Source organism: Takifugu flavidus, chromosome 1 (assembly GCF_003711565.1).
Source record: "Takifugu flavidus isolate HTHZ2018 chromosome 1, ASM371156v2, whole genome shotgun sequence".
NCBI classification, from domain to species: domain Eukaryota; kingdom Metazoa; phylum Chordata; class Actinopteri; order Tetraodontiformes; family Tetraodontidae; genus Takifugu; species Takifugu flavidus.
The window spans coordinates 14,312,436-14,338,901 of NC_079520.1; the positions used below are offsets into that span (position 1 = coordinate 14,312,436).

At 43.5% G+C, this 26,466-nt stretch overlaps 2 protein-coding genes across 4 annotated transcripts; both read right to left on the reverse strand.

Moving 5' to 3' along the window:
• Positions 1-12,620: 12,620 nt before the first annotated feature.
• Positions 12,621-15,984, reverse strand: olig1 (oligodendrocyte transcription factor 1). Its single transcript, XM_057048758.1, has one exon. The coding sequence runs from the start codon at positions 15,745-15,747 to the stop codon at positions 14,974-14,976; it is 774 nt and encodes a 257-aa protein (XP_056904738.1). The 5' UTR covers positions 15,748-15,984; the 3' UTR covers positions 12,621-14,973.
• An 8,409-nt stretch (positions 15,985-24,393) lies between these two features.
• olig2 (oligodendrocyte lineage transcription factor 2) lies at positions 24,394-26,233 on the reverse strand. Of its 3 annotated transcripts, none has more exons than XM_057048724.1 (2): positions 26,103-26,233; positions 24,394-25,848 (listed from the first exon to the last, which is right to left on the reverse strand). In XM_057048724.1, exon 2 carries the CDS (start codon positions 25,827-25,829, stop codon positions 25,011-25,013), a length of 819 nt encoding a protein of 272 aa, XP_056904704.1. In that variant the 5' UTR covers positions 25,830-25,848; positions 26,103-26,233; the 3' UTR covers positions 24,394-25,010. The 3 variants fall into 3 exon arrangements, with proteins under 3 accessions (XP_056904704.1, XP_056904722.1, XP_056904714.1); XM_057048742.1 differs by having other exon boundaries at positions 24,394-25,841; positions 26,099-26,192; XM_057048734.1 differs by having other exon boundaries at positions 26,099-26,176.
• Positions 26,234-26,466: the final 233 nt, after the last annotated feature.

Genomic DNA, 26,466 nt, shown 5'->3' on the forward strand with positions numbered 1-26,466 from the left:
TCACTGCTCCTCTGCGGTAGCTCCCGTGTCTGGTGGACGGGCTGTGTGGAGCTGTCATTCCCTGACTGGCCTGCCAAGCAGCTCGCGCTGGTCAGAGGGGAAGTGGAGGCAAATGGTCAGGGTGTAGTCTTGGGTGCAGTCTGGATCCCAACACTGGGCAGCACTCCCCCTCAACAGATTGAGCCTCCAGCTGGCTGGCATGGGGCCCGACGTGGCCCCCTGCTGAGGGCACACATGGCACAAAAAACAAATTCCCACTTACACACAGACATGGGCACACAATATGTGTGTGTAGAGCCAGGCATAGACACACACACACACACACACACACACACACACACACACACACACACACACACACACACACACACACACACACACACAACACACACACACACACTGCTCGCACACATGCTCGCCACACCATACAGTCTATAGCCCATTCTGATCTGCACCATTAACTTAAATGCATGGATGTTACACCAGTTTGATTTAAATATTCTGTGTATTTTTCAAGGTCATTTAACATGATAGAGTCTCTCCCAGAGAGGCACGTTGTGCTTCCATGCTTCACCAATTTGGGCAGGTGATTGCTTATTTTATAGTTTTGAGGCTGTATTAATGAAAAAGCTCATCACTTTTCTGTACTAACAAGTTATTGAATTCCAAAACATTCTGTAGGTACAAAAATGTAACAGCCCGTTGCCTAAATGCACAGACTTCTAAATTGGACAGTTTTTTCAGAAAGTTCTGTTTCGATGACCTACAAGGAACACTGTACCGTCAAAGTTGTTGTAGGATACAGGAAGGTCAACTTCCCCGGTTTAAAAAGTGTTCTGTCAGTTCCTCTGTGCTCATCGCGCCTCCCTCGCCTGCATGGTTGCCTCAGCGTTTCCCACCTGTATCTGACTGTCTTCGCCCTCTGTTTCATCCACACGCGCTAGTTCCTCTCACCTCTGCTCCAGGTCATGTCGACCTGATTACAGCGTACACACCAGGACTAAATAAACATGGTCTGCTTCAGGGTTCCATCATTAAGCCAGTCCTGACTCTCTACCAATCCCCCCCTAACATTAAAGCAAATGCATCAGCCCATTTATCTGACTGTTACAGAAGGAAATAGGTTTTATCTCTGTTTTACTGCTGCTGAGAATGACATGATAATGTCTTCTGTAATGAAATTTATTTATTTTTATGTTGCTTTAGTAGAAAATATCCTATTGTCAATAATGTGGAAAAAAACACTAATTTTGACAATAACAAGACAGTGTTTTCACCTGGCCACAAGGAGGCAGTGTGGCACCATGTGCGTCCACCTGCATTCACTATCTATCTATCTATCTATCTATCTATCTATCGATCTATCTATCTATCTATCTATCTATCTATCTATCTATCTATCGATCTATCTATCTATCTGTCTGTCTGTCTGTCTGTCTATCTGTCTGTCTGTCTGTCTGTCTGTCTGTCTGTCTGTCTAGGAAAAAGGGAATATGATTTTTTAAAAGTTACATTAAGAGATGACACCCTTTTATTGCTCTCGTTGTTATAATACAGTTGCAAAGTCTCCTCCTCTCTTTAATAGCGGAAGGCTTCCTGCCTGTTGGGGTCCTCCGGGGCTTTACAAACCGCTACTGGGGCCTCCGGGGGCATGATGAACCATGCGACACACTGCCGGTCTGCAGCCTGTTTTCCAGTTGTGACAGGGAACACATCCTTATGATGACAATTACTGACTGACGGAGAGCACAGATGAGCAGGGGATGAGATAGGTGGGAGGCTGAAAAGAGGGGAGAGCAGGTGGTATGAAAAAAAAGCAAGACACAGTTGACAAACACAAGAAAAATACCCACTAATGAGGATAAGTGAATCTCAGGGGATAAGGTAAGAGGAGAGTTTAGGGTGGGGAGCTGGATTTATGACTTTAACTCCACCAGGGAGGCAAAGAGAAAGCACGGTGGGGGGGGGGGGGGGTGATGTTGTGACAAAACATGTGAGGGATGCACGTGGGTCCGCATCTCACCAGTGCTGCAGCCCCACTTTAAAAACCTTCTTAAAAACCTAGATCAACCTTCTTACTGTGCTTTGCTCCGGTCTTCCCGTCCACTGTGGCGTGATGAAGCGTCATTCCTGGATGCCGTGGTCAGAGTTTCACCACAATAATTCACCCTCCATCTCTTCAAACTTTATGAGGTGAAAATAAACCGGCTACAATGTGAAAAGGTGGGGTAATGAGGTAGATTATGCATTTGACACTCACAAAAGTGCTCAAGGGACGCGTCTATCATCACGTGCTGCTGAAAAAACAACAAACGACTCAAAGCCTCCCTCAACAGTGACGATGATGTCATCAAAAAGCACAAGTCGCCCATTGTTGGGGGCTGATGCGCTGCATTGTGTCTTTAGGTTACATTGCCTCATAGCAGCTGGACTGTGCTGGCGGGGAGACAGTCCTGACGATATCAGTTGGCCCCAAACGACAGCACCAGAGAAGCCACCATGAACCAAAACATCTGATTCAGGAACAGTCGGAAATGAACCAAAGCCACCAACAACAAACTAACAGACACGTCCAAAAGCAGCTCTGTACATCTGTATCGGAAATATCATATTTCATTAGTATGCAAAAAAAGATAAGTATAATAAAATGTATAAAATATAGAGAATAAAAGATAAATCTATGGAAGATACACTTTAAACAGACCCAGAACAAATCTGCTGCTTCAAGTGCAACTCTCCATTATTTAATCTAAACAGACAAACACACCCTGTTATTTCTGCAGTAAGGCAGGTAAAAAGGAAACACACTGTTACCTACCTCCAAATATGAGTTGGAGAGGTAACTGTAGCCGTTACATGACGGTCCAAAGTTTCCTGTTCCAGAGTGGAAACTTTTGCTACTGTTGGACTCCGGCTGTAAACCAGCAGAACCTCAGAAGCATCTAGTGGTGAAATGCTTCATCCCACTTATCTGCAGTAAATGTTTGGGCCAAACCAACTGAGAAATGCTGAACTTCTATCAATTTAATTGAATGATCTCCCCAGTGTGTTAATCTATAACTTCCACATCAGTATTAACAGTATTATAATATATGTAAAATTACCTAATTAGATATTCACACTGACTCGTTCATATCGCATTTAATCTTAGACATGATGTCATTAAAAAATTGCCCTTTCCGTCTCTTTTACACACACACACACACACACACACACACACACACACACACACACACACACACACACACACACACACACCACACACACACACACCACACACACACACACACACACATCCAATGCAATTACCCATAAATATCAGTGTAAGTCAGTGTCTAATGGTAAATTAACTGGCACCTCCTCATTAGACCAGAGAAACATGACACAGTGAGAACACAACACACATTTTGCGGGTTTAACTCTAGAATCTCCTGGGATTTTATCAAAGACAAAACAACGTGCCATGTGTGTGTGTGCACGTGTGCACATGTGTGGTCAATGCATGTCTGTGTGCATTTACTGTACCTGTGCGTGCATCTGCATTTTGTATTCATGTGTTTGTGCTTGCATGTGAGTCCTCCTGAGGGAAATTAGCTCCCTTCCAGCTTCATCACCTTTTCTTTGCCGTACACTCCCACTCCCATTAGTCTGCGGCAGCCTGCTAATTGCTAAATAAACTGTCTGTTGTTTCAAATGTTGGCAACAGTCTCTGTCAGCCCTGCCGCTGTGGGATCTGCTACTCCAACCAGGCTCTCTGTACAAAACACACAGGATATAAATGAAACTACCACATTGTAAAAAGCAGTAATTATTGCTCTATAGGCTTCAGAATGTGGGAGGTAATTTGTTTCATGCTCATTAACAAAACTTTAAACCCGGGAAGATAATGATCATTTCAAGGGTTTTTAATTCATCACATCTGGCCTCTGTATGCTAAACTGAGAAAGGTTCCTCAGCGGAAGACAAAAACGCCGCGGTGCATACCTACATACTGTTCGATGGAGGTCTGAGGACATTCAATGGGATGAAACTTGCATGAAGATATGGGAGTAATGTGTTTCTACAAAGCTTGAAGAATCTAGCGCAGGTAAAACGGGAGGCCAGTACGGTCCGCTGGTCTAATGCCTGGAGTGTTTGGGACATAATACAATCGGCTCAGTTTAGTCTGAGTTAAGACAAACACGATGCACCCTTACTCTTCACATCCAGCTAAATACCAATAAAAAAAGAGAGTGCAGGGGGCAGCCGATAAAATTATACTCAACGTATCTTCAGACTGTATGATGTTAGTGACACAGAGACCATGGAGAGGCCTCAGCACTGACGCGTCTGTAATGTCAGCAGCCTGTAACACTGACTGAGCCTGTTCACGTCAACTGTCCCCACTCAGATAAAAGGGACATCTGCGTACAGTATCCTGATGGTACTCCCAGAAAGAAAGAAAGAAAGAAAGAAAGAAAGAAAGAAAGAAAGAAAGAAGAAAGAAAGAAAGAAAGAAAGAAAGAAGAAAGAAAGAAAGAGAAAGAAAGAAAGAAAGAACTCTCAGATGAGTATTTCTTCAGTGTTTTTCCCCCTTCTGTTCTTGTCCAGAGACACAAATAACTTTAGCTCAAATATAGACTTTCATTATCCTCTTTTTGTGTTGACCCCCCTCTCTCTCACACACACACGCAAATATGAACAAACACACACACACACACACGTATTGTAGACGCACAGAGCAGTGTCTCTCTCGTGCAGCAGCTTTTCAATCCTCAGCTGTCACACAGACTGTATGGTGACCCTATGTTAGTCTCCTGGTGCACACAAACACACTACAGCCTTTGTCCTCAGCTATAGCAGCCTCTACACATAAACATGTTTGTATATGTGTGTGCGCCTGTGCCCATGTGCACGCCTCCAGACAATGCCTGTACTTAATCGTAGATGTGTCACTAAAAAGTGACAACTGGTGAATTATCGTTTTTCTTTTATTTGAAAAATCACAAATGTTTTCTTAGCATGAATAAGAAAAAATCAATTAAATTATTCTGTTGCATTTCCTGCCCTGTAATTAGGATTATTAGGTGGGACATCAAAGCTTCTAAATAGCTAACAGTCACATTAAATTAGTAAACCAATTTTCCTTTTGATGAAGTAAGCGAAGCGTTGAATGGATCACTCACTGGGGGCGTTTCTGTGTGTTTTGGGGTGGCCACCGTTTATGTTTGCGTAACACAATGATTATACTGTGGGGGTATGCAGACAGATGGCTGGGACACGTCTACATCTGTGGGTGAACACTTCCACCATTGTCTGTGTCACAGAGATGGGATTGTTGTTGTGGTCTGCCACATTGTAGCGTCTGTAGCGCTGACATGTCTTCAATGCCCAAACTCTCGCCGGCCGCCACGACGCTGCTGCTTCATCGTAAATACACCATTGAGAGCTATATGTGTTTCTGAACATCTCCTTTTTATTTCGCTACGTTAGCGATGGTTTGGGGAATCACGAGCGGCCACCCTGGACATCATTTATTCATTCTCTAAACTGCTGAGTGCTGATGAGAACCTGAGGGTCTCCGCTTTTACTCTTAAACTCCCGAACACGTCTCCTGGACTCTTCAGTATTGAGACTAGCAGAGAGACAATGACCTGCCAGAACCTGCCCTCTCAACTTCGTTCCCCTTTTCCCATCTTTTCTCCTCAAAAAGTTGCTCTAAAAGCCCGCGAGGGTCGCAGATGCAGCTAGACCGATTACACATTAATGGTGAGGAGGAAAATACAGAACTGGAAAAGTACTTTAGCTAAAGTGATAACACGCATTTGTGCCTTTGGATTAGATCCGTCCTGAGCAGCCGTCTTAAGAGCGATTCCTCACCCTGAAGGTCTACAGATGGGCTCCCCCACAAAGAAGTTTGATGTAATTATCATAGTCTCTCCCTTCATTTCTCCTCATGATTAAACATGGGAGAGTTAAATCAGACGATTAGCATGCTGTCAGGCAGAAGTCTAACTGCTGGTGTGTTTCACAGTGTGAGAGACAAAGTGCTGGCTTGCACAACGCGAGCCTCCTGGCTAGCTACAGTAAATTAGTAAACAGACGTCTGTTTGGCTCAGTGGGGGACGACACAAACCAGCGGAGGAGGCCGAGATGTGGGGAAGGGGGGGACAAAGAAAAGAGAGCCCATTTTGAGTTTTTTTACTTTGTGTATTTGGCATCCAATGCCCAAAATATATGCATAATTATGCAATCGTCAGCTTCTCCTAGTAACTCGGTGCATTTAATGAAACACTGTGGTCTTTGGGTTGAGACCCCATCAGACAGTGGCAGTGTTTTGACTGTTTTAATTTGTTACACAAGCCATTTATGATTCCTTAGTATGTGCACTAATACGAAAGACAGACACTCGTGTGTTATTCTATTTAAAAATACCCCAATCTGAAAGGCAAACACAAGTACCTCTTGCATCTTTTATGCCCCTTAGGTATATGGAAACTTAACAGTGGAGGGATTTTGTTTTGGTGTGAATGCCTCGCTGTATAGTAACACATGTACACTTATGTTTCACACTCTCATTCAGTGACATTTGGAGGTTATTGGTTTAACCGTGCTGACAAGATTGGGCCAGGGTCCAGGAAGACAGTCGGCTCTGGAGGCTGTCAGGAGCAGCTCTATTTGACAGCATGCAAATGTATGTAAATGAAGAGGTCCAGCCATGACACCTGCACACAGGAGGACTGGACTGTGCCCTTCCCAACAGAGGACTCACAAAGAGGAAAACACACAGTAATCCTCCTGTAGTGTAACTGATTTTTAACACTTTTTTACTTCACATTTACATTTATGAGCACTGACAACATTCTAATGCTTGCATTAGGGAGGGTTTATTTTTTTATTCTTTAACTACATGTCTCAGGTGTCATTCAGGATCCTTCTTGTGCCTCCTTCACTTTTATATCTACACAACTGCCATCATCATGAAATAAAAGCAATTTTCTTGATCCCCCCCCCACTTAAACTCCCTTAATCAGATTAATTACATTTTAAGTTATTTAATTAAGTCCCAATTTATCGTGGCCTGGGCTGAGTGGAGGGTTCTTGGTTCAAGACCCAGCGTGGATAAAACATGCAAGGTGTTCTGGTAGTAGGGGGACTTGCCAGAATACCTTCAGAGCAATGCCGTGGTACCATTGAGCAAGGTATTGAACTCATAGTTGCTCATATAGCTGTCAACCCATCCAGGGATGTACTCTGCCTTCGCCCATATGCAGCTGGGTTAGGCTCCAACACCCTTCTCGAGGCTCTGAAAGGGAGAGACAGACAAAAAAACAGCAGTTTTTAAGTAATTTTATTCCTTGCAGACTTTTTTTTTCCTTGTAGAAGAACATTTCTTAACTTTTAGAGCACAAGATCCAAACTAGAGGCGTTCACAGTGCAGAAACCTCTGACCAAAGACAGTATCCTGGGTTAAATGGGTGTTTTAATGCAGCACATTAGTGGTCTTTGGTCCATCTGATGGTTTCACATTAGAAGTTGGTTTTAACACATTCACGAGGAACGACCTCCTAGTGTGACCCCTGCTCCTCTGGAGGAATAGTCACATACATTCACACACCAAAGGCACGGCTCTGGTGGTCCTCTGGGGGCAGTAGGGGCTGAAGGACACAGGGGGCTGGGATTGAACTGATGACATTTCCGTCATCGGACGACTCTACATTAACCACAACTACCCCAATTCCACAGCAGTACTGGAAATAGTCTGGTTTATGTCTGTGGAGTCTCGTTATAAGCTGAACTAGAATGTGAATAAGACATTAAAACACCAGATCTGATAGTGGGGCTGTTTATTCTATATCATGTGTCTCACTGTTTCTGCCACCCACAGATACTTCAGCCTGAATGTTTTCATATGAAAAAAAACACTAAATTCATCCCCTTCATATGTAACATGTATACTTTCCTTATGGAAATTTTTTTCGATTATTTTTTCCTTGGCTGTTTATGTTTGTTTCCAGAATTCCACTCAGGTGTTTCTTTCTTATTAGTAACCTCAAAGGCAGCGCAGCACAAAGCCGGAGGGATTTCTGGCTCCGTGAGTCTAAATGGTGAAGCTGTGTGATCAAAATGCATGACGCTGCTCGGCCTCGTCTCATCCCGCTGAAGTGTTCTGACTCCTGTGTTGACCCTGCTGGCTGGTTTGGGCATTTAGCAGGCAGGAGGGATGTAATTCTAACACACACACACACACACGCACACGCACACGCACACGCACGCGCGCGCGCGCGCGCGCACACACACACACACACACACACACACACACACACACGCACACACACACACACACACACACACACACAAAGATACATTTGTAACACAGCTGTTGTCTTTCTGCTGACCAGCAGAAATCCTGAATGCCCAAATCCAAGGACAGTGTGTATTGGATGTGTGTGTGTGTGTGCACGTGTGTGTGTTTGGGGGATGTAGCTGTCAGTGCTTGTTTGTCTGTGTGATTTTAAAGTGTGGAAAGGTGAAGCAGGTTCGGTGAAGAAGCTGAAGGCGCGTGGCTCTGGTCCAGACTTTGGACGGTGTGAGCTGATCACACAGCTAACATCTCAAAACACAGTAAAGAATAAACACCAGTAAACAAAAGAAGCTGACCTGATGGGTTTATTAGTAGGATCAAGGATTTAATACGTGTCACTCTTTACTGGGACACTTTTAATTGCAGGTTAGAGGATCAAAATCAAACTTAAACCAATAAAAAACTGATGGAACTATTTTATACATTAACACATAAACAAGGGTTTGTGAAACTTGATGTGTCTGCTAATCTGTTTTTATGTCTTTAACCTAATTGAGAAAGTTCAACCAAACATTTTGTTGCTTTTAACTGTCTCATTTTTTTTTTAAATATGCAGAAGTTAACAAAGGGGTTGAAAATGTTTTGAAAATGTTTTGATTTTGACATTAAAGCTGAATTGGATTTTTATACCATATAGATGTGATCTAACGTTCTCAGTAAGCCTGACTTAGTAACTAGCTGATGCTGAACATGTGACTTTACCATCACGTCTCGCTGCTTCTGCTCTGTCCTGATGATTAATGACTCCACACACAGCCTGTGTTTGCCTTCTTCTCACCACTTTGCACTCCTCTGTTGGGAGAACAAATTTTTCTGTTTGTTGAGCACTTAATTCTGAGGACACTCTCACTTCCTGATGGTCAAACAACTGAAAATAGGCAGGGAAAGCAAAGACTATTTTAAAATAAGTCTCTTGTCACAACAGTAGGGTGAATATGCCTTTAAGTCACTTTTTAAACAGATATGTTGGGAAATCATGGGCAGATTTGGAGAGAAATTAGAGAAAATATGTCTTAGTCATATCCATGTAATATTTCCCTGATTTCACTCCAGCTCCCCCTTCCTAATCTGGGCCATGTTCACTCATGCAGCAGTAACAGTGAAAAACTAACCGGTCTCTGGCAGCACAAAAGCAGACTCCCCACATAGACGACACTGTCTGCAAGCCCCGTCTGCCAAACAACTCAATTAAGCAGAAAAGGAGGCCAGAAAAAGGAGCCCAAACAGAGGCGCGAGAGAAAGGAAGAAAGAAGCCAGCAGGGCCGGGAGAGGGCCAATGGTTGTCAGACCTTGAAGATACCGGGTCCACGCTTTGGTGAGGAGGGACACAAATACAAAACATGAAGCAAAGAAAACTGATCTGTGATGTGTCAACTGGGATTCCTGCGGCTGAGGCCATCCTGGGTTCATAGGGCAAGAAGAGGGCCAGCGTTCATTGTCACAGCGCCACACACTCACACACATATTTAAAAGCACTCCATTTTCACTCCTCAGTGCTTTACGTTCAGCCTAAAGATCAGCTTTTCGCTTTTTCTGTGACAGTGTTAGCCTGGTTGCCAACATATATCTCGCGGCATCAATAAATAAATAAATAATAAATTTAACTTATATTTCACAACAGCAACTCCTCTCTTAAATTTATTATATGTGTGCACTAATAGAACTGAGGCCACGGGTGTCAGTAGATAACAGCATTTACTCTTTTTAAGGGCTTCAGGACTGAAAGGCTCTCTTCCCTCTAGAGCCCCAGTCATATATCTGGTATATGAATTCTGCTGTATGTAACACCACTTTAAGACTCATATATTGTTCCAGCAGAAGACCAGATAAAATTTCAACCAATGTGTGTGACAAAGTGATCCATGAAGCTTCACTCAAATGAGACTTGAAACAGCCTCAGTGGTCTGCGCATTGTTGCAGGGTGATCGACTTATTCCACTCAGCACATACAGATACATTAGGAATCCACAGCTAAATTAATATGTCAACAAGACTTTTTTAGCTCATTCAACTTCAAATCTGCTTTAGATCATCCAAAAGCAAATAATATGCAAAACTTTGGAGATCGTGTCAGACTTTGTAAAGACAATGCATCTCCCATGGCCACACACTATCTCAGATTGTTAGGGGTAATGAGGTGACAGTTGATGGTGGCCTATAAAGTTGTAATGAGGACCAGCATGAATGGGGCAGAAGGCTAGAATGGGTGGGAGAGAACCCATTGCTTAATGAGCAGGCCAGTGGGCTCAGCAGTAACCCTGTTGTATGGGCCGGGTCTGAGAAAGAAGGGGTGTCATAGGGGATCAAGAATTTCAGGGTGGGACAGCTCAGGAGGGCCAGCGTTATTTAGGGAGGGAAAGAATAAAAGCTGGGTTAGAAAGTAAATGGGGGTCCTGACCAGCCCCAGTGCTCCATTTATTGTGGAGATGAAATTTATTGCTCAAGACTTCCTAAGCCAAGGACTCCCCACGTTGACTGGTTAAGTGCCGTGTAACAGTGTGACAAAGACGGGCAAACAATACTCCAAGATGAGAGGCTATTAGAGAGGGGACAGTGGAAGATGGTAGTGTGGACCGTCCACATTACGGACACATGTTGGAGCGAAGCAACATCTGCTCACATCAGAAAAAATCATCTACAATTTAATGGCACTGGTGTCATCAACAAGCATACAAACAGCATGTTTGATAAGGTTTATGTTGGGGAGAAAGTGATCAGTTTTCTTCCCGTGCTGTTGCCATCAGAGGAATGAGATGGAAGCTGCAAGGGCAACCACACGTCTGCAGTGTGGGCTACAAGTGTGGGCCCTGGTGAGGTTTATTGTTATACTAGCACACAAACATGTAAGATTACAATAAGCGTAAGTGTTAGCGTCATGTGATAAAGCCTAAGCGTCACAGGATAAAACAAAGCACGATATACAAAAGGAACATATAAGAAAATGGGGGATGGAGTGTCACAGGATGGTCAGGTTGTCCCCTGTTATCCCGAGGTGATAGAACATCAGCTAAAGTAGGTCACAGGGTTCTGCACAGGAGTGATAATAAGTAGTTACAGCATTGTTATATGAACAGTTTGAACCTAACAGGTTTGTATATATCGGCATTCAAATGACAGTTTTAAATGTTGATATGGTGAAAGTTGGATTATGGAGAAGGATTTTGATGATGAGGAGAGGAGAGGAGAGGAAAGGAAAGAAAAGGAGAGGAAAGGAAAGGAAAGAAAAGGAAAGGAAAGGAAAGGAAAGGAAAGGAAAGGAAAGGAAAGGAAAGGAAAGGAAAGGAAAGGAGAGGAGAGGAGAGAGAGAGAGGAGAGGAGGAGGAGAGGTGAAGAGAGGAGAGGAGAGGAGAGGAGAGGAGAGAGGAGAGGAGAGGAGAGGAGAGGAGAGGAGAGGAGAGGAGAGGAGAGGAGAGAGAGGAGAGGAGAGGAGAGGTGAGGAGAGGAGAGGAGAGGAGAGGAGAGGAGAGGAGAGGAGAGGAGAGGAGCATGCTGGCCTGTAGTTGCTATAGTAGCTAGAGTGTGGTAGAGTAGCTCCGGGCTGGGAAGGTTGCTGGTTCAATCCCATGCCCCTTTAAGTGTTGCTATCCTTGCAAGATGAACCCAAAGTGACTGAAGATAACTGGACCTCAATTCAGTTAAATTAAGGGGAAGTGAGCAGCATTTCTACCGCTGCAGAGCCATCAACACAACTGTCCTCATATATGGATGTTCATGGACTTTTTATGTGGGTAAAAACCCAAAAACAACTGGGATGAAATGTGACCCAAGCGCAGGTGTTCCTGCCTGGAGAACAGAAATGCAGTGCATTCATTCCTTCACCCTCTGGTGCTAGAGGTAACCGGAGATTGTGACACTTGCATCATCAGGAGAGATTCATGCATTCATCTGACAAAGAGGCAGCATCAGGGGAAATTTAAAATTCAGAATCACATCCAAGGACACTGTGACATGTTGACCACAGTGGACCTGCAACACAGTTTCAACGAACTACCTCTCGTGAGACCTGATAATATTCACCCTTTTTATTGGACACATAACTAACTCCACCAGGTACCAGGTTGCTTAGTAAAAAGTATGATTGCTTGATTGGAATGATCATAAAGGAAAGACTTGGATTCAGTTATCATTTATTAGATAATTAGGATGAAACTGACTGTTAAAAAAACTATATAAAAAACTATATTGGAGCCATGTTTGTCACAAAATCTTGATCGTCTTTTGTTAAATATGTAGCTGGTTTTTAAACAGTTGTTGTAAAATCAGACACGATCACAGGTTTCAAATGTGTTACGTCTTTATTTGGACTTGTGGATTCAGATATGAGTCTCTCACTGATGGACACTGCCCACTGTGAATGGTGTGTGTGTGTTTCTCTGTGTGTGTATGTGCGTGTGCACATGCATTACAAGTTCTTCTTGCTCCATTGAACAACAGTGATGAAGTGGAGATGAGTTAAAGTGCTAACACAAAGAGTGACTAGACCCCCGTGTCGCTGCAACAATGGAGCCACCAAACAGGAGAAAGTGAGAGCCTCTTTGAGAAACAGAGAGAGAATGAGCAAAGAAATGTTGGGGGGTGCGAGGATAAAAAAAGAAAGAGGAGAAAAGAAAGACTGAATTAAGCGCAAAAGGAAATGGATGGTGACCAACTGGAGAGCAACTGGGAGAAAATGGAAAGGTAGCTAATCCCTCTCTCAGATAAAACAGCTATATGTAAATGAAAAAGACGAAGTTACGCCATCTTACTTTGATCTTTGAATCAGGCTTTCTCTTCTTGCCACGCCTTTCGGTCCTCATTCCCATCCTCCTCTCCTTCCTCCTTCTCCTTAGAGGAAAATCAAGCCTTTTTTAAAGCTTAATCTCACTTAATGACATCACACTCCTGCTTGATGCTAATAGATTTCTGCTTCATTCGCTGATCACTGTTCGCATCGATGCTCTTTAATCCTCTTATTCTGGGGCAGCTATTTTTTAGTGCCTGTTATCACCATTATGATTATGATCTGTTTCATTAGAATTATTGTTCCTGCAGGTATCTTTCCTCAGCACTAGTTGGCAGAGTGCAGCCCTTCGGTCCAAGGCACTTTTAACCAACATATTGATGAGTGGGTGTAATGAGCAGCACCAGATCACCCACCTCAGGCTCCTTAACACAAAGAAAAATCAAGGATTTGAATTCAAAGGTAAAGGAGGACAGATGGAGCAAATGATCAAAAGATCTCAACTACGTGGATGGGCTTTGATCTTTTTCCTCTGGGGTGATAAATAAAGGAGGAAGGTCTGACAATTTCATCGATTTTGTGAAGAGCTGTGATTTTTTTTTCTCTGAACAAAAACACATTTATAGATTTCCTACTACTATAAATTACAATAATAAAAATAGTAATGACTATGGGCAGGCAGAAGTTAACTTCAATGATTTATGCAGCTCATGTTACCCCAGAAAATGTTTTGCCTACAAATCTCAACATTTATTTTGAGTAATGTGATCACAAGTGATAAAAACCTGCATTATTGTTTGTTTGAACTCACATCTAGTAAATGTGTGCATGTTTAAACACTGTTTCCAACAATACAACACCGGCACCTGTTAATTGCAGCAGCAAAAAGAAACTTGCAGAGGCAAATACAAAGTATGGGAGGAAAATTTGCATCAAATATCTTTGGGTTCCTAAATAAATCTGAAGTTCATGCACAGAAAGGCTGTGCACGTTTATTTGTGAGTCATTCAAAAGTGGTCACCAAAAAAATGTAGACACACATATTAAGACAACAGAAAAAAAAGCATTAGTGAAAGAACACATATACTAATATCATGAACTCGTTATCAACTATGAATTACCAATACAACTTTGGCTGTTACACATGAGTTGATGAAGGGGTTCAGCGAGGGCTCAGCCACAGTTTAATCAAGAAGATGATCTAAGTTCTAAAACAAAATCTTTACTGTTGAAAAGTGACCTTTTGTTATTGTGATTATAGCTGTGGCACGACGGTCCGTGACGCCACGATTCATGCAGCACACACAGAAGAAGTCTTGAGCAAGTTTGGCCAGAACTTCTTTACATTTACACTCACACTTGATCCATCAAGGACACCAGATAGAAGAAAAACCTGTTGTTTTCTCCCCCCTCCCATCATACACACCTAACTGTGGCGTCACCTTAAAGCAAAGCCACCTCCATAAACACCCTCAGCCATTTGAACCTCTGACCTCTACACACACAAAATATGCCACCATCTTTTCAGTGTCACCAGCTCTTTTTCCTCTCAGGCCAATTCCAGCCTGCAGGGCTCTGCCTCATCATCACATACAAGCTGTCAAATTTCAGAAGTGCTCACTGACTGCTGTCACTACTCTAACTCGATGCTTGTCATTTTATCATTGTTTTACGGTTGTTGTGTAAGCATGAAATCTATGTTTTGTTGCACATAATAAAAAACAACAACTCTAACTTCAGCCATTTGTGTCCATTATTCATTTTCCCTGTCTGCTGCGGGATCATTATGTCTGTTCTATGCACAGGTTTAACAACAATTCAATGAGAAAAATAAACTAACCTTTAAAAAAAAACTTTCAAAATGTTAAATAATTCATATAAAATCTTTAAAACGAAACAATCCTCTTCGTCACTTTGGGAATCTCGGCGCTGGAGTGGAGTGGCTAAATCTGGGCAGTGTACACACTTCACAGGGACACAGAGTCCCTGCTGAGGCCCCTGTGGAGTTCCACTGCACGGGTGCCAGCGAGGCGTCCATGGGGCTTGTAGATACCAGCTGACATTTAGAATTAGAGGATGACGAGGTGGACGAGGAAGGGGAGGGAGACGATAAAGTGAGGAGAGGGTCCTGAGTGAGGAGGATGTGACTGGGACTGGAGATGAGCGGCCACCCCCCTGTGAGCAGGAGCCGGGAAATGGGCCCCGTGTTTATCCCCATCCCCATGGTTAATTCCCCCAGCAGGCGCCTCATCTCTTGCAGGGATGAGCCCAGGAGAAGGATGTAGTTCCTTGCCAGAATCAAGGTGGAGATCTTAGAGAGCCGTCGGCCTGGAGCGGACCCCGGATTTTGGGACTGAGAGGATGAGGCTGAAGAGGGAGAGGAGACGTAGGGCACCATGACTTCCCTCAGAGCGTCCATGGCGATGTTTAAATCCTGCATCCTCTTCCTCTCTCTGCTGTTGATCTTCCGTCGGAGCTCCTGCTGTTCCTCGGGGCTCAGCTCCCTCTGGGGTTTGGCCGACCTCGGTTGACCACTCTGGAGGCCGAGCATGGGTACAGGGTCCATGTGAGAGCTCAGGTTGAACCCTGGAGGGCAGTCTGATAAATCCTGAACCGACACAGGACCGCAGAGCGCCAGAGCCTGATCCTGCGTCCTGATCACTGTGTTTGACAGCATATTCATTGTTGTTTTGGGGGAGGGGGGGGGCTCTCTTGCAAGAAGGCAGGAGATGAGTAGAATGTCAGTAAAGGTTCTTTAAAAAAAAAAAAAAAAAAACGGCAGCAGAAATAAATGTGATGCACAGATCCCAGCTCAGGTTTCTGAGGTTTCTGCCAGCATGAGCGCATGAGGGCTTTCCAGAGTTTTGCTCATCTCATTTCCGCAGCTTCATGGAGACAGAATGACAGCTGACACCGTGGAAATGTGAGTTAAATGCTTCCCACACCTCCTCCTCCGCTCAGCTCCTCCCAGAGGCATGATGTGATCCTGACAAACTCCTGAATCAGACCAGATCACACGGAGGAAAAGAGCAAAGATGTTTCCTTCAATTTAGTGTCTTCATAGCACAATGTGAGAAATGAATAGAGAGCAATTAATATTATTAACTTGTAAAATGCAGTTGTTATTTCTTAATGTCATTTGTAATAAGAACAATAAGTACAATAAAATATACAGATATTTTTTCTGAAAAACAATATAGGATTTATTACTGTTTTTTTGCCATGTAAAGGCTTTGTTTTTCTTTTTATTGGCCAGTTATAACAACTTATAATTTTACCGTGTCCACGGATGAGGATGAAGCCACATAATTCTGAAAACAAATGACAAATTTGGGTTCAGTAAACTCATTTGACCGTATCATCATGACATAATTTGAGCAAAAGCCTCTGAGGTTACAACCATAGTGATCACGTTCAAATGCTGCCTTCAACAGAGACTTATTGTTCTTTCCCCTTTCATCGTGTCATTACTTCCCAAGCTCAATTAACTTCACCTCTCAAATAATCCCAATAATCACGTTGGAAAGCAGCTTTCTTTAACCCGATCTGTGGCGAGCCAACAATGACAGGATCATCGTTATGTGTTAACTGATGATTTTGTGCTGATGATTGTGTTTGGAGAGCTCTGAGCAGCTCCACCAGCCAAGCTGCCTGGCAGAGAGCTGAGCACAGCCCCAGAGCAGCAGACAACAAGCCAATTGACTCCACCAGCAGGTGAAGCTGGGCAACAGGCAAGACAGAAGACCTCAAATGTGCCATTCATGGGTCTCAAAAAGACCACATGACCGGTCTATCACAGCACAGCGCGTCTGGTCGTCCTCTTTCTCCCCTCGCACCGATTCCTCCTGGGAATAAAAGGAAGGCGGGGGAGAGGGGAAGGACAGCAGCATCACCAACAGAAAGAAAGTTGTTTACGATGAAAGCAAAGATGTGAAGGAAGAGGCCCTTTTATTTAATCCCTAGTTGCTCTTGTCTTGTCGTGCAACAAGTGAAAGATGTGTGTGGGGGTGCTTCCCTTCTCCGGCTGTGGTTCGCTGGTGTCCGGCTGGTGCTGCGATTGAAGCTGAATAGACAGCTGCAGACGTACAGGAAAGGCAGGGCCCCCTGAAAAGGGCCAGGTGGATGGTCCTCACACCTGCAGGAGAATGGAGCGTCGGCAGTCAGGATACACACACTCATGTGCTCAATTTGATCTCTTGTGTCCGTCTAACAATGAGGGGTAATAAAATGAGTAATGAAAGAAAATGAGCTGCGATCATTTCCATGCATTTCTGAAATCTGTTTGCTCAGTCGAGAAAAGGAAATGGGACACCTGCGAGGTGCCAAACATACAACAGTCAGGGGGGAAAGAAAGAAAAAAGCAGAGAGAAAGACGCTGGTGTCTCCCACAAACATGCACCCTTCCCAGTCCGACTTTTTTCTCCCCCTCATCTTTTACAAGAGGAAGAGAAAATGAGCTTGAATTTAGGCTGCCGCATATCCGCCTCCCAGCTTTCAGGGTCCCATTGATGAGGCTGGACCAGGGCAGGAGCACCGGTGGCTTCAGGGCAGAGGGAAGACTTTGGTGTCTTTATGGTGGAAGGAGTACATCTGGGCAAGGCTGTCCGATGGTGGGACTGCACCTGGTGGATCAATGCTTCATCTGTGTGCAGCCATTTCCTGCGGCTGACAAACAGGAAGACACCTCAGCCAAACTCCTCATCCTCTAGATCCCAGAGAGGAAAAAAAGAGAAGTGGCAGCACAAAAAATATGTCAGAGAATCTCCTTTTTGTGGGGCTGCCCAAAATACGACATTTTGACTTGCTTCAGTGCAGGATTTTATTTTCACTTAGGAAGAAGTTGGGATTTTATTTATTTATTGCAACTTTGAGCTCATATTTAAGAAATGCAGGGCTATTTATCTAATGTGCATCTGTTAATACCCTATTTCAACACGTGACCATGTCACGTATATAGATTTGTTACACTGTATTTTCCATCAGGCGTTGCTGAAATTCTAATATATCGGAGACCATTTTGATTTTATTAGTATTGCTTTTCTTTTTCTTTTGAAATGATGAACATTTATGGTGGCTGAACAGTGTGCACTTGTCTACTGCTATATTAACTGGGTGACTGCCGCCTCATCAGACAGTGACTACATATAAAGTCATATTCAAAAACCCAAATATGACTAAAATATGAGCAAAACCAAATTAAAATACCTTTCTGTTGCTTACCCACTCAAACTCAAGGATTCATTGCATTTGTCGAGACATTATACTCCAGATATTACTTTGAAGACAATCCCATCATCAGAGTGTTTAAGAAACATTAACTTCTCCATCTAAAGGCAGATGGGCTCTTCTGGCTCTTGTGACTTTACCAGCAGGTGATCCAGAGGCAGCATGAGCTCGACTCCTTCTGCATCGGTGATGTATGGATCTCTCTGCTGCCACGTTCCCATAACTCCCACCTGCTAAACATTGTTTTTGTCTTTCTCTATCAAGAATATTTAACTTATTTGCTGTGACACTTTATTGGTGCTTAAAGCCACAACCTGGACACTTCCCTGCGCTGTTAGACTAAAACTTTTAATGCATGGGTGCTTTTGTAACAGATGCCAATGAGTTGTTTTTTTTAATATACAGTATCGCCTCCATGCGAGCAGGTGCAACAGCAACTAGAAAAGAATATAACAGCATAACTTTTCAGGAGGGAAAGGCTACTTTGCATCAAAGCAGAGGCTGCAGACACACTCATCCATTCAGCAGAGCTCCTGCTCTGGGAGGCCTGGCCAAAGATATGAGAAGATTACAAGCTGTTAACAAGGTGGAACCAATTGGATGAAAGTCTGCCTTTGTCATTCTCTGCATGCTTTGTGAGCGCTGGCCTGGGATATCTGGCATGTGGTGCTGACCATCGTGTGGAGGGATAATGTACATGGGAGGGGTGTGAGGTTCAAGTCTGTCGGTTGTTGGTGAAAGAGAGCCTAAATGCTTCACTCTCAACAGCTGCAGATGGTCATGCTCGTTTAAATACAGACAGATATTAAAACTTTTACTATAATTACGCTTAATAAGAAATGTCTTTTTCTGCAGATTATTTTTTACTAAGTGCTAGAAACACATTAAAATTACAATTTGAACATTTGGCACATCTAACATGTAAAGAGGCCTGGGATTAATTTGTTCTAATTATTGACTGTGAATAAAGTGACTTTAATGAATCAGAGAAATTGTTAGTTATTCTAATTACCTGCGGTATTAATGTGAATGAATGACAATGGAACACCACCCTGCAATCACTGATCAAAACTCAGCAACATAATTAGCCGTTAAATCGTTATTGTTAGCATCAATATTGAAAACATTTCACTTTATCGGTGAACAGGCAAGCAGGAGTCTGACCTTTACAGCACCTTTACTTTGAAATCTGTTCTTTTACCTCCCTCCACAGACACTGAACTAAGTGCTTGAATCAGTGCTGGTTGCTTGGTTTTTAACCTCCAGCCGGGTAGATGAGCCAAGAGTTTTTGACCCTGCCTGCCTTGTGTGAGTGGGGGTCGCTGAGAATGGGGGATAAGCAGCTTAGGAAAGTGTCTCCAGACTGCACCATAGTTGGCTGACAGGCAAGGTCTTCTTTAAAGATAGTGAAGTTAGAAAGTCCCTCTTTACACTGTCTTGACTGTAAACCTTTATTACAATATTATAGTATGCCGCTCTGCCTCCTTTAATCATTTACTTTAGTCTTGAGGAATCCATCAAAACTTGGTGGTCCACCTTTAAAAATATATTAAACACAGTGTGTAGACCCTCTCTAGTTGAGATTGACCCCAAGGTTTAAGATGTTTCTCTTTAATGGACCTGTATAGATTATAAAGTGGTACATACACACATCCTGCAACGCAACCAATGCGGGCCGGTACTGTGAGCCATCTTGCAGCCCCCTCCTCTTCCTGTGGCTTTTTCCCCTCTCACTGGGCTCCTGCTCCTCCTGTAAAATCTCCACTAAGTCCTGGAAAATCAGACTCAAGCAGCAGGTTTATCACAGATGCTCAAATGCACAAGCAGCCTCTATCAATCATGTTGGTGAGTGCATACATGAGAAGGCAGGTCAGAAAACTGGTCTTAAGTGTCAGTTGTGAATATTTTCTTCCCCACTGAGCCACAGTCTCATCAACAGGGTAATGAGATGAGATCCTATGCAACTAATGGTGAAAACTGAAGGATACTGGGAGAGCAACTCAGAGACACATTACATAACGCTAATGCTCAATATGATTACTGAAACCTCCAAAAACATGCTCCACACCTGCCATTACAGTTGTACCTGCTGCTGATGGCTGAGACTCATCAGAATGGTGAACATAGGACAGATAGTCCAGATCATGAACGTCATACAGGAGGGAATTCCACTCAATAACGGCCCAGTAATCACCAAGATAAATCACAGTCATTGGTTTGGTATTGTGAACAAACCGTCCACTATCTTTGGTGCCTCCATAGGGGTGGACTCTCAGCATTACGGACGGGCAGATCACTGATAGTAAACACAGGAGACTTTTCAGTGTACTGACTTCTGCTGCGAGACAGAAAATTCTGCACTTCTGGATCAAGAATGCTACCCTGACAACTCTAATACAGGTGTTTTCTATTAGGATTTGGACTCCAACTTGCAGCATATTGGACCAAAGCTGTCGTCTCCATTGCTACTGATCCCCCAGATCAGATCAACCTGTCTTTGTCATTCTGTCTTCACAGCTCACCATCTACCTTTGTGTGCTCTGTACTGGTCGGCATTTGGATTCTGCCTTATTTTGCTGAGGGAGACAGAAAGGGAGAAGGCAGGATGGAAAATATCCCCACTTAAAAAAAAATGTTGATCTGTTTTTATTTTTAATTTCCTTTCCTTTTTTTCCATTGTTACTGAGTAGTTCAGCATACTCTGTGTGTCTTTGAAAGTCAAATCAAGTATAATTATTTTAAAAAAAACCACACCAAAGTTTAGTTTGGTAGTTTAGCACTAACCACCAAAGTTTTGCAGGGAAAAGTGAGAGAAGATGCAGATCTAAATGTGAGACCTTCTCCCATTCTGTTCCAACCTGATTGGTGAGGTCCAACACTGATGGTGTAGCCTAGCCAAGTGTAGCTTGTGCGTTAAGAAAACGGTTTCTTAAACTGCCAAATCACTAGAACATTCTATGTTCTGCCTGTGATCTGAGGCACATAAAAGGTGAAGACAGGGGTTTCTAAATTGAAGACTTTTGCCACAAAACTTTTATGAATGATAAATAAAGTTGGCATCACCATTCTAGGTTTTTGACAAAGTGATTTGTGCGTTAAAGTTTGGGTGGCAGGTGCATATATCACACCCTCCTGAATTGCTTTTAGCAGGCCCTCCTTCTGGAGTCATTCAGAGCTCAGCCAAACCCACCAGACATCTGGCCCCCGTGGCCCTCAGCAGCGCGTTGTGATTGGCTAATTCATGTTCCTGTCCTGCAATCCTCAGATTCACTTTGATCTTTAATCTTATCCTGACTGTGTCCTCCTTCAGTCCACAGATCTGCTGGGCCAGTCATGAATATCCAAAGGTCTGCTTGTTTGACAGGATTATCCCTCTTTCCAAACCCACTGGGGACAATTATTCAGTCACAAAAAAACATACACAATGGATCTTCTTCTCTCACGCAGGGTTTCTCACTTTCATATACTCATTCTTTTCAGTCTTTGTGTCTTTCTGTCTCTTCAAGCTTTTCATGAACAAATAAAAATGCGGCCCGATGTTGCTGAATTCCATTTCCAATGTTAGGATATAAACAGCTTGAAGTTGCAGTAGCAGGTCAGATATTGGCCTCCCTTTGTGTTGCTGTATGTTTTGCTTGGCGTGTCCAACCCTCGCTGCATAGGTCAAGACTGTAAACCACCACACTGGTGACGCCAGGCGGACGCTCGCGTCTTCGTTATGTCTTCGCTTAGCACTGGATATTATTGTGCCACTTACAGCACTGGATTGTTTGGTCTTGTTTAATAACTAAAAAGCTTCATCATCAAAAGTTCTCATGTGTGAAACACAAAAATTACCTAAACATTTTTTCCCCCAAAAAACTTCAACCTTCCTGAGGATGAACTTTACACACAACATGTTTGCTTTGTGAAAAACTAAATCCCACCTTTGTCTCTGAAAGCATCTCTGACTGTTAATCTCCTCTGGCTTTGTTCTCCTTTACTCAGTCACATCTTTATTCTGTTATTCTGCACCCCACCGGTATTTAATCCGTTCAGCTAACACAACACGATGTGCAGATTTGAACATGTACATCTGTGCCATGTTTTCTGGAAGGTTTAAATTCACTCAACAGTTTTTAAACTGATGTTTCCCTGCCGACTGCCCAAAGATATGAATATTTACGCTGCTACCAAACCACCCTCCCACTCTCAGCATCAGTCAGCCTGCTACCAACAGTGGGATAAAAGGTGCTTATTCAAATTGATGAAGCCCAACTGCTTATCTTTTAACTCTAACACTGTTTTTCTGCTTCTATTAACAAGTTTTATCTTTGTCTGGAAGACATCTGCCTAAATCAACTCAACGGACTCCTCTTGATGTAGAGAAGCACAGATCTCAGCTCCTGACCTCACAGGGTGACCTTAGACACCCTTTAAATCACTACCTGCAGCCCCAGATTGAAGGTGAGGCTCAGAAAAATGACAGCATCCACGTCGCTGCAGAAGCCGCACAAATACTGTCGGTCTACTGTCAGAGAGACTTGAACTCCTACTTGGGCCAGCGTCTCTTCTCTGACCTTGAGGAGGCCTTTTCCATGAGAACAATGGCTTGAGACGTCTTTCCAGCCGCTTCACACTCTGCTGCTACCTGTTCTTGCTGCAGGTGTCTCACTCAATCCAGACGAACGTTTAAGTAAGTTTATCACACTTTCCTCCGCTTGATTAGAAACGACCACTGTGGTAGGCTGCAGCTATTTAGTCCACTTCCAAAACTAACTGTGATTGGACCTGGATAAGTTTACTAAGAACACATGTTGCAGGCCACTTATATTAGTTTTGACTGGTTGGTTTTCTAACTTTACACTTTCCAAAGCTCAGAGACCAACGTTTCCACTGGATTCAAGTGGACCATCGCTTGAAAGATAATATTGTAACAAATTTCAGTCATGACGCAGAGTTGCTCTTGAGCTGTTAGCTTGTGACAAACATAAACTGAAGCCCATCAAAGTTAATGAGACCTAAGAGCCAAGATTAATTATACAGGCAAATATGAACCATGTTGACTGACCAATCTTGATTAAACTTCTTATAATGACGCATAGAAAACATGCATTTCAAACTATTAAAGGGGGGGCCTCTAGTTGCAATACATGGAGATTATCATGAAGATGCTGTGTAGGAACAAAACTGGAACTCATTCTACATTATCATTCATTTTCCTAAACTGAACGCTACTTTTCATTACTAATTTCACCCTCGCCCCTTTTCTACCAACTCAGCTTGACAAAAGCAAGAAAACATGTCATCTGTTTTATTTCCTCCAAATTGCTGTAAATCAGAATGTTGCTTTTGTCTGTGTCTTAAAGAAAGAAAGAAAAAAAGAACAATATATGGAGGTCATCAGTCTTGGTGTTGATAAGTTAATTAAAAAAATGTTCTTAAAAAAATGGTGTTTTTGCTGTTTTATCGGGGAAAAAGTTATAAATAAAGAGCAGAGGAATGAATGCATGGGCGGTATATAGACTCTTCCACTTTGAAATGTCTTACAAAATCTGGATTGACTTTGAATAATTTAGTTTTGGTAATGAGACAAATAAAGAAATGTGTGCATGAATATTCAGAGCTTTAGTTCATACTGTTCCAGCTTTACAAGTCCTTGCAAAACATCTCAGCGATGTGCATCGCCTGGACTCGTCTGGCATCCAGTGGCCTCTAATTTGACAGTTAAGAGGAGAGTTAAAGAAATGTTTCTCAGATTCCTAAAGGGTCTTTGTGTTCATTGACCTTGTACAATAGTTCACGAGATAGTATCTATCTGTCTGTCTGTCTGTCTGTCTGTCTGTCTGTCTGTCTGTCTGTCTGTCTGTCTGTCTGTCTGTCTGTCTGTCACTGAATATAATTATACCACATGACTAAATGTAACATATCTTTGTAATTGTACTCAAAATGATCCAGAATAAATAAACAGCAAAATGCATCACACCCAAATTTCTCCTGTTAAATATGGATTTGTGACATTTTGCACGTCCGTGCGTCTGTGATTTGTTACAGTGATCCTTCATTCATGAATATCACCTCACTAACTTTCTGTTGTGAAAAGTAAACTAAAAAAATCACCAGATTTTCCTCTTTTAACTGGTCTTTATTTTACATTTGGAAACCCCAACATCATCAGACATTCATCCAAAATTCCCATCCAAAATATGTAATAAATATAATTTTCTTTTATTAAAAAAGTGGTCACGCTTCACGTAGGAAAGAGGACGGTTGAGACCTACTGAAGAGGGGAGAAAACGACCCATATTAAATAAAGCAGGTGCAATATGTGCGGGAGGCGGGAGTCTCTCATACATTAACGACACTAATATATATACGACTATTTTCACAGAGTAACTATTCTAAGTTATATATTGTAGTGTACTTTGGAGTGTGTCCCTGCATGCCCAAAGAATGAAAAATACAACTAAAATCATCAGAGGCTGGATTTTTAAATAACAGAAACCTTCAGATCTAGTTGGGGAACTTTGCAGATAAATCTTCTTTAACCACCCAGGTTAATTAGGTCTACAATAAAACACTAAGTTAGTAGCAAAACCTCCCAGTGAGGAATGATGCATTGGTCTTTACTATGACTGGTCGCAGTGGAGCGGCCAAGGAAGATAAATAAAATACAGTACGTGCGAATGCATGAATAAAGTCTGTGGCAATCACAAAAGTTCTGATCCAGTGACTTTCGGGTCACTTGGAGTCGCTGGACAGCCTTGACATGGTAACGGTACTGATGGCCGGGACGTGTGGAGGGGGAACTTGGCACATGCTGCACGGACAAGGCATCCCGGTGCCCACACCCCAGTGCTGGAAACTGCTTCCCAGGGGCCCCGCACTGGTACCGGGAGCTTTGAGGAGTCCATGATGAGGTCTGACAGATGTGACGGCGGCGATGCCAGGTGCCGACAGAGACGCCGTGGACACCGCCGCCGGTGGGAGGAGCGGGTGGTGCACCGCCGGGTGTGAGCTGTGAGATGTGCTCGGGTGTCCCGGCACGGGCCCCGCATGTGTCATTGTCCCGCACGCTGTCGGGTGGAAGCCACCGTGGTGTGCGCCGCTGCCGTAGATCTCGCTCACCAGCCGCTTCATCTCTTCCAGCGAGTTGCTCAGCATCAGGATGTAATTTCTCGCCAGGAGCAGCGTGGCGATTTTGGAGAGTTTGCGCACCGACGGTCCGTGCGCGTAGGGCATGACTTCCCGGAGTCCGTCCATGGCCACGTTGAGGTCGTGCATCCTTTTCCTCTCGCGGCTGTTGATTTTGAGGCGGATCGTCTGCAGTTCGTTGTCCGAAAGCACTTTCCGATCTTTCTTTGCGAGCCGGATGGCGAGGGACTCCTCGTCAGTGGCGGAGAGGCCGCGCAGGCTCCCGATGTCCGGCGGGGAGTCGCTCTGCGTGGAGGACACGGTTCCGGAGAAGCCGTGCACGGATGTCTTCAGGCTGGACATGAAGATGTCGTCCACCTCGGGGGAGGAGGGTCTGCTCGACATGCGGCTCGTATCTGAGTCCATCCTGGTCCAGCGCTGTGGTCTTAAGGGGAAAATAAATCTGTCAGAATAAATTCACCGAACCATAAAAGGCACACTGCGGTTATTACGACAAACCGGACCTGTAAAAGTTAGAGCTAATTTATGATGAGCTAGAGTTGACTAATATTTGTCTAGAAAATATCTAAAATATTGTACAGTTAAGTAATGTGCAACGCTTTTCACAAATTCCTCCCTTTTTAATTCTTTATCTCGCACGAATAGATGCAGAAGGGGGAAAATTAAACAAACACTTACCAACTTTTTTTTTGTCCAATCCCGATGATGAGAAAAACCCACCCGTCAAATCCACCTGTTACTCAGACTCACATCCAACATCCCGTTTGGCGGCGCCGGCGCTCGACCGCAGGTTTTTATAGCGGGGCTGAGGAGCGGAGAGGACGGGTCACCAGGACAACACAGTTTCTGTCCCACTTGCCTCCCTGCGACCAATCAGTTCTGCGCAGAGAAGAGAAGACGGGGGGAGGAGGGTGACAAAGGGTCCTGATGTAATTAGCACACACGATCAAGTGAAATCAAACATACATATGGCCCCTTCCTGTGAAAATATTGGCCCGCGCGTGGAGACAAAAGATGGCGCGATATTTTGGGGGGAACCCGT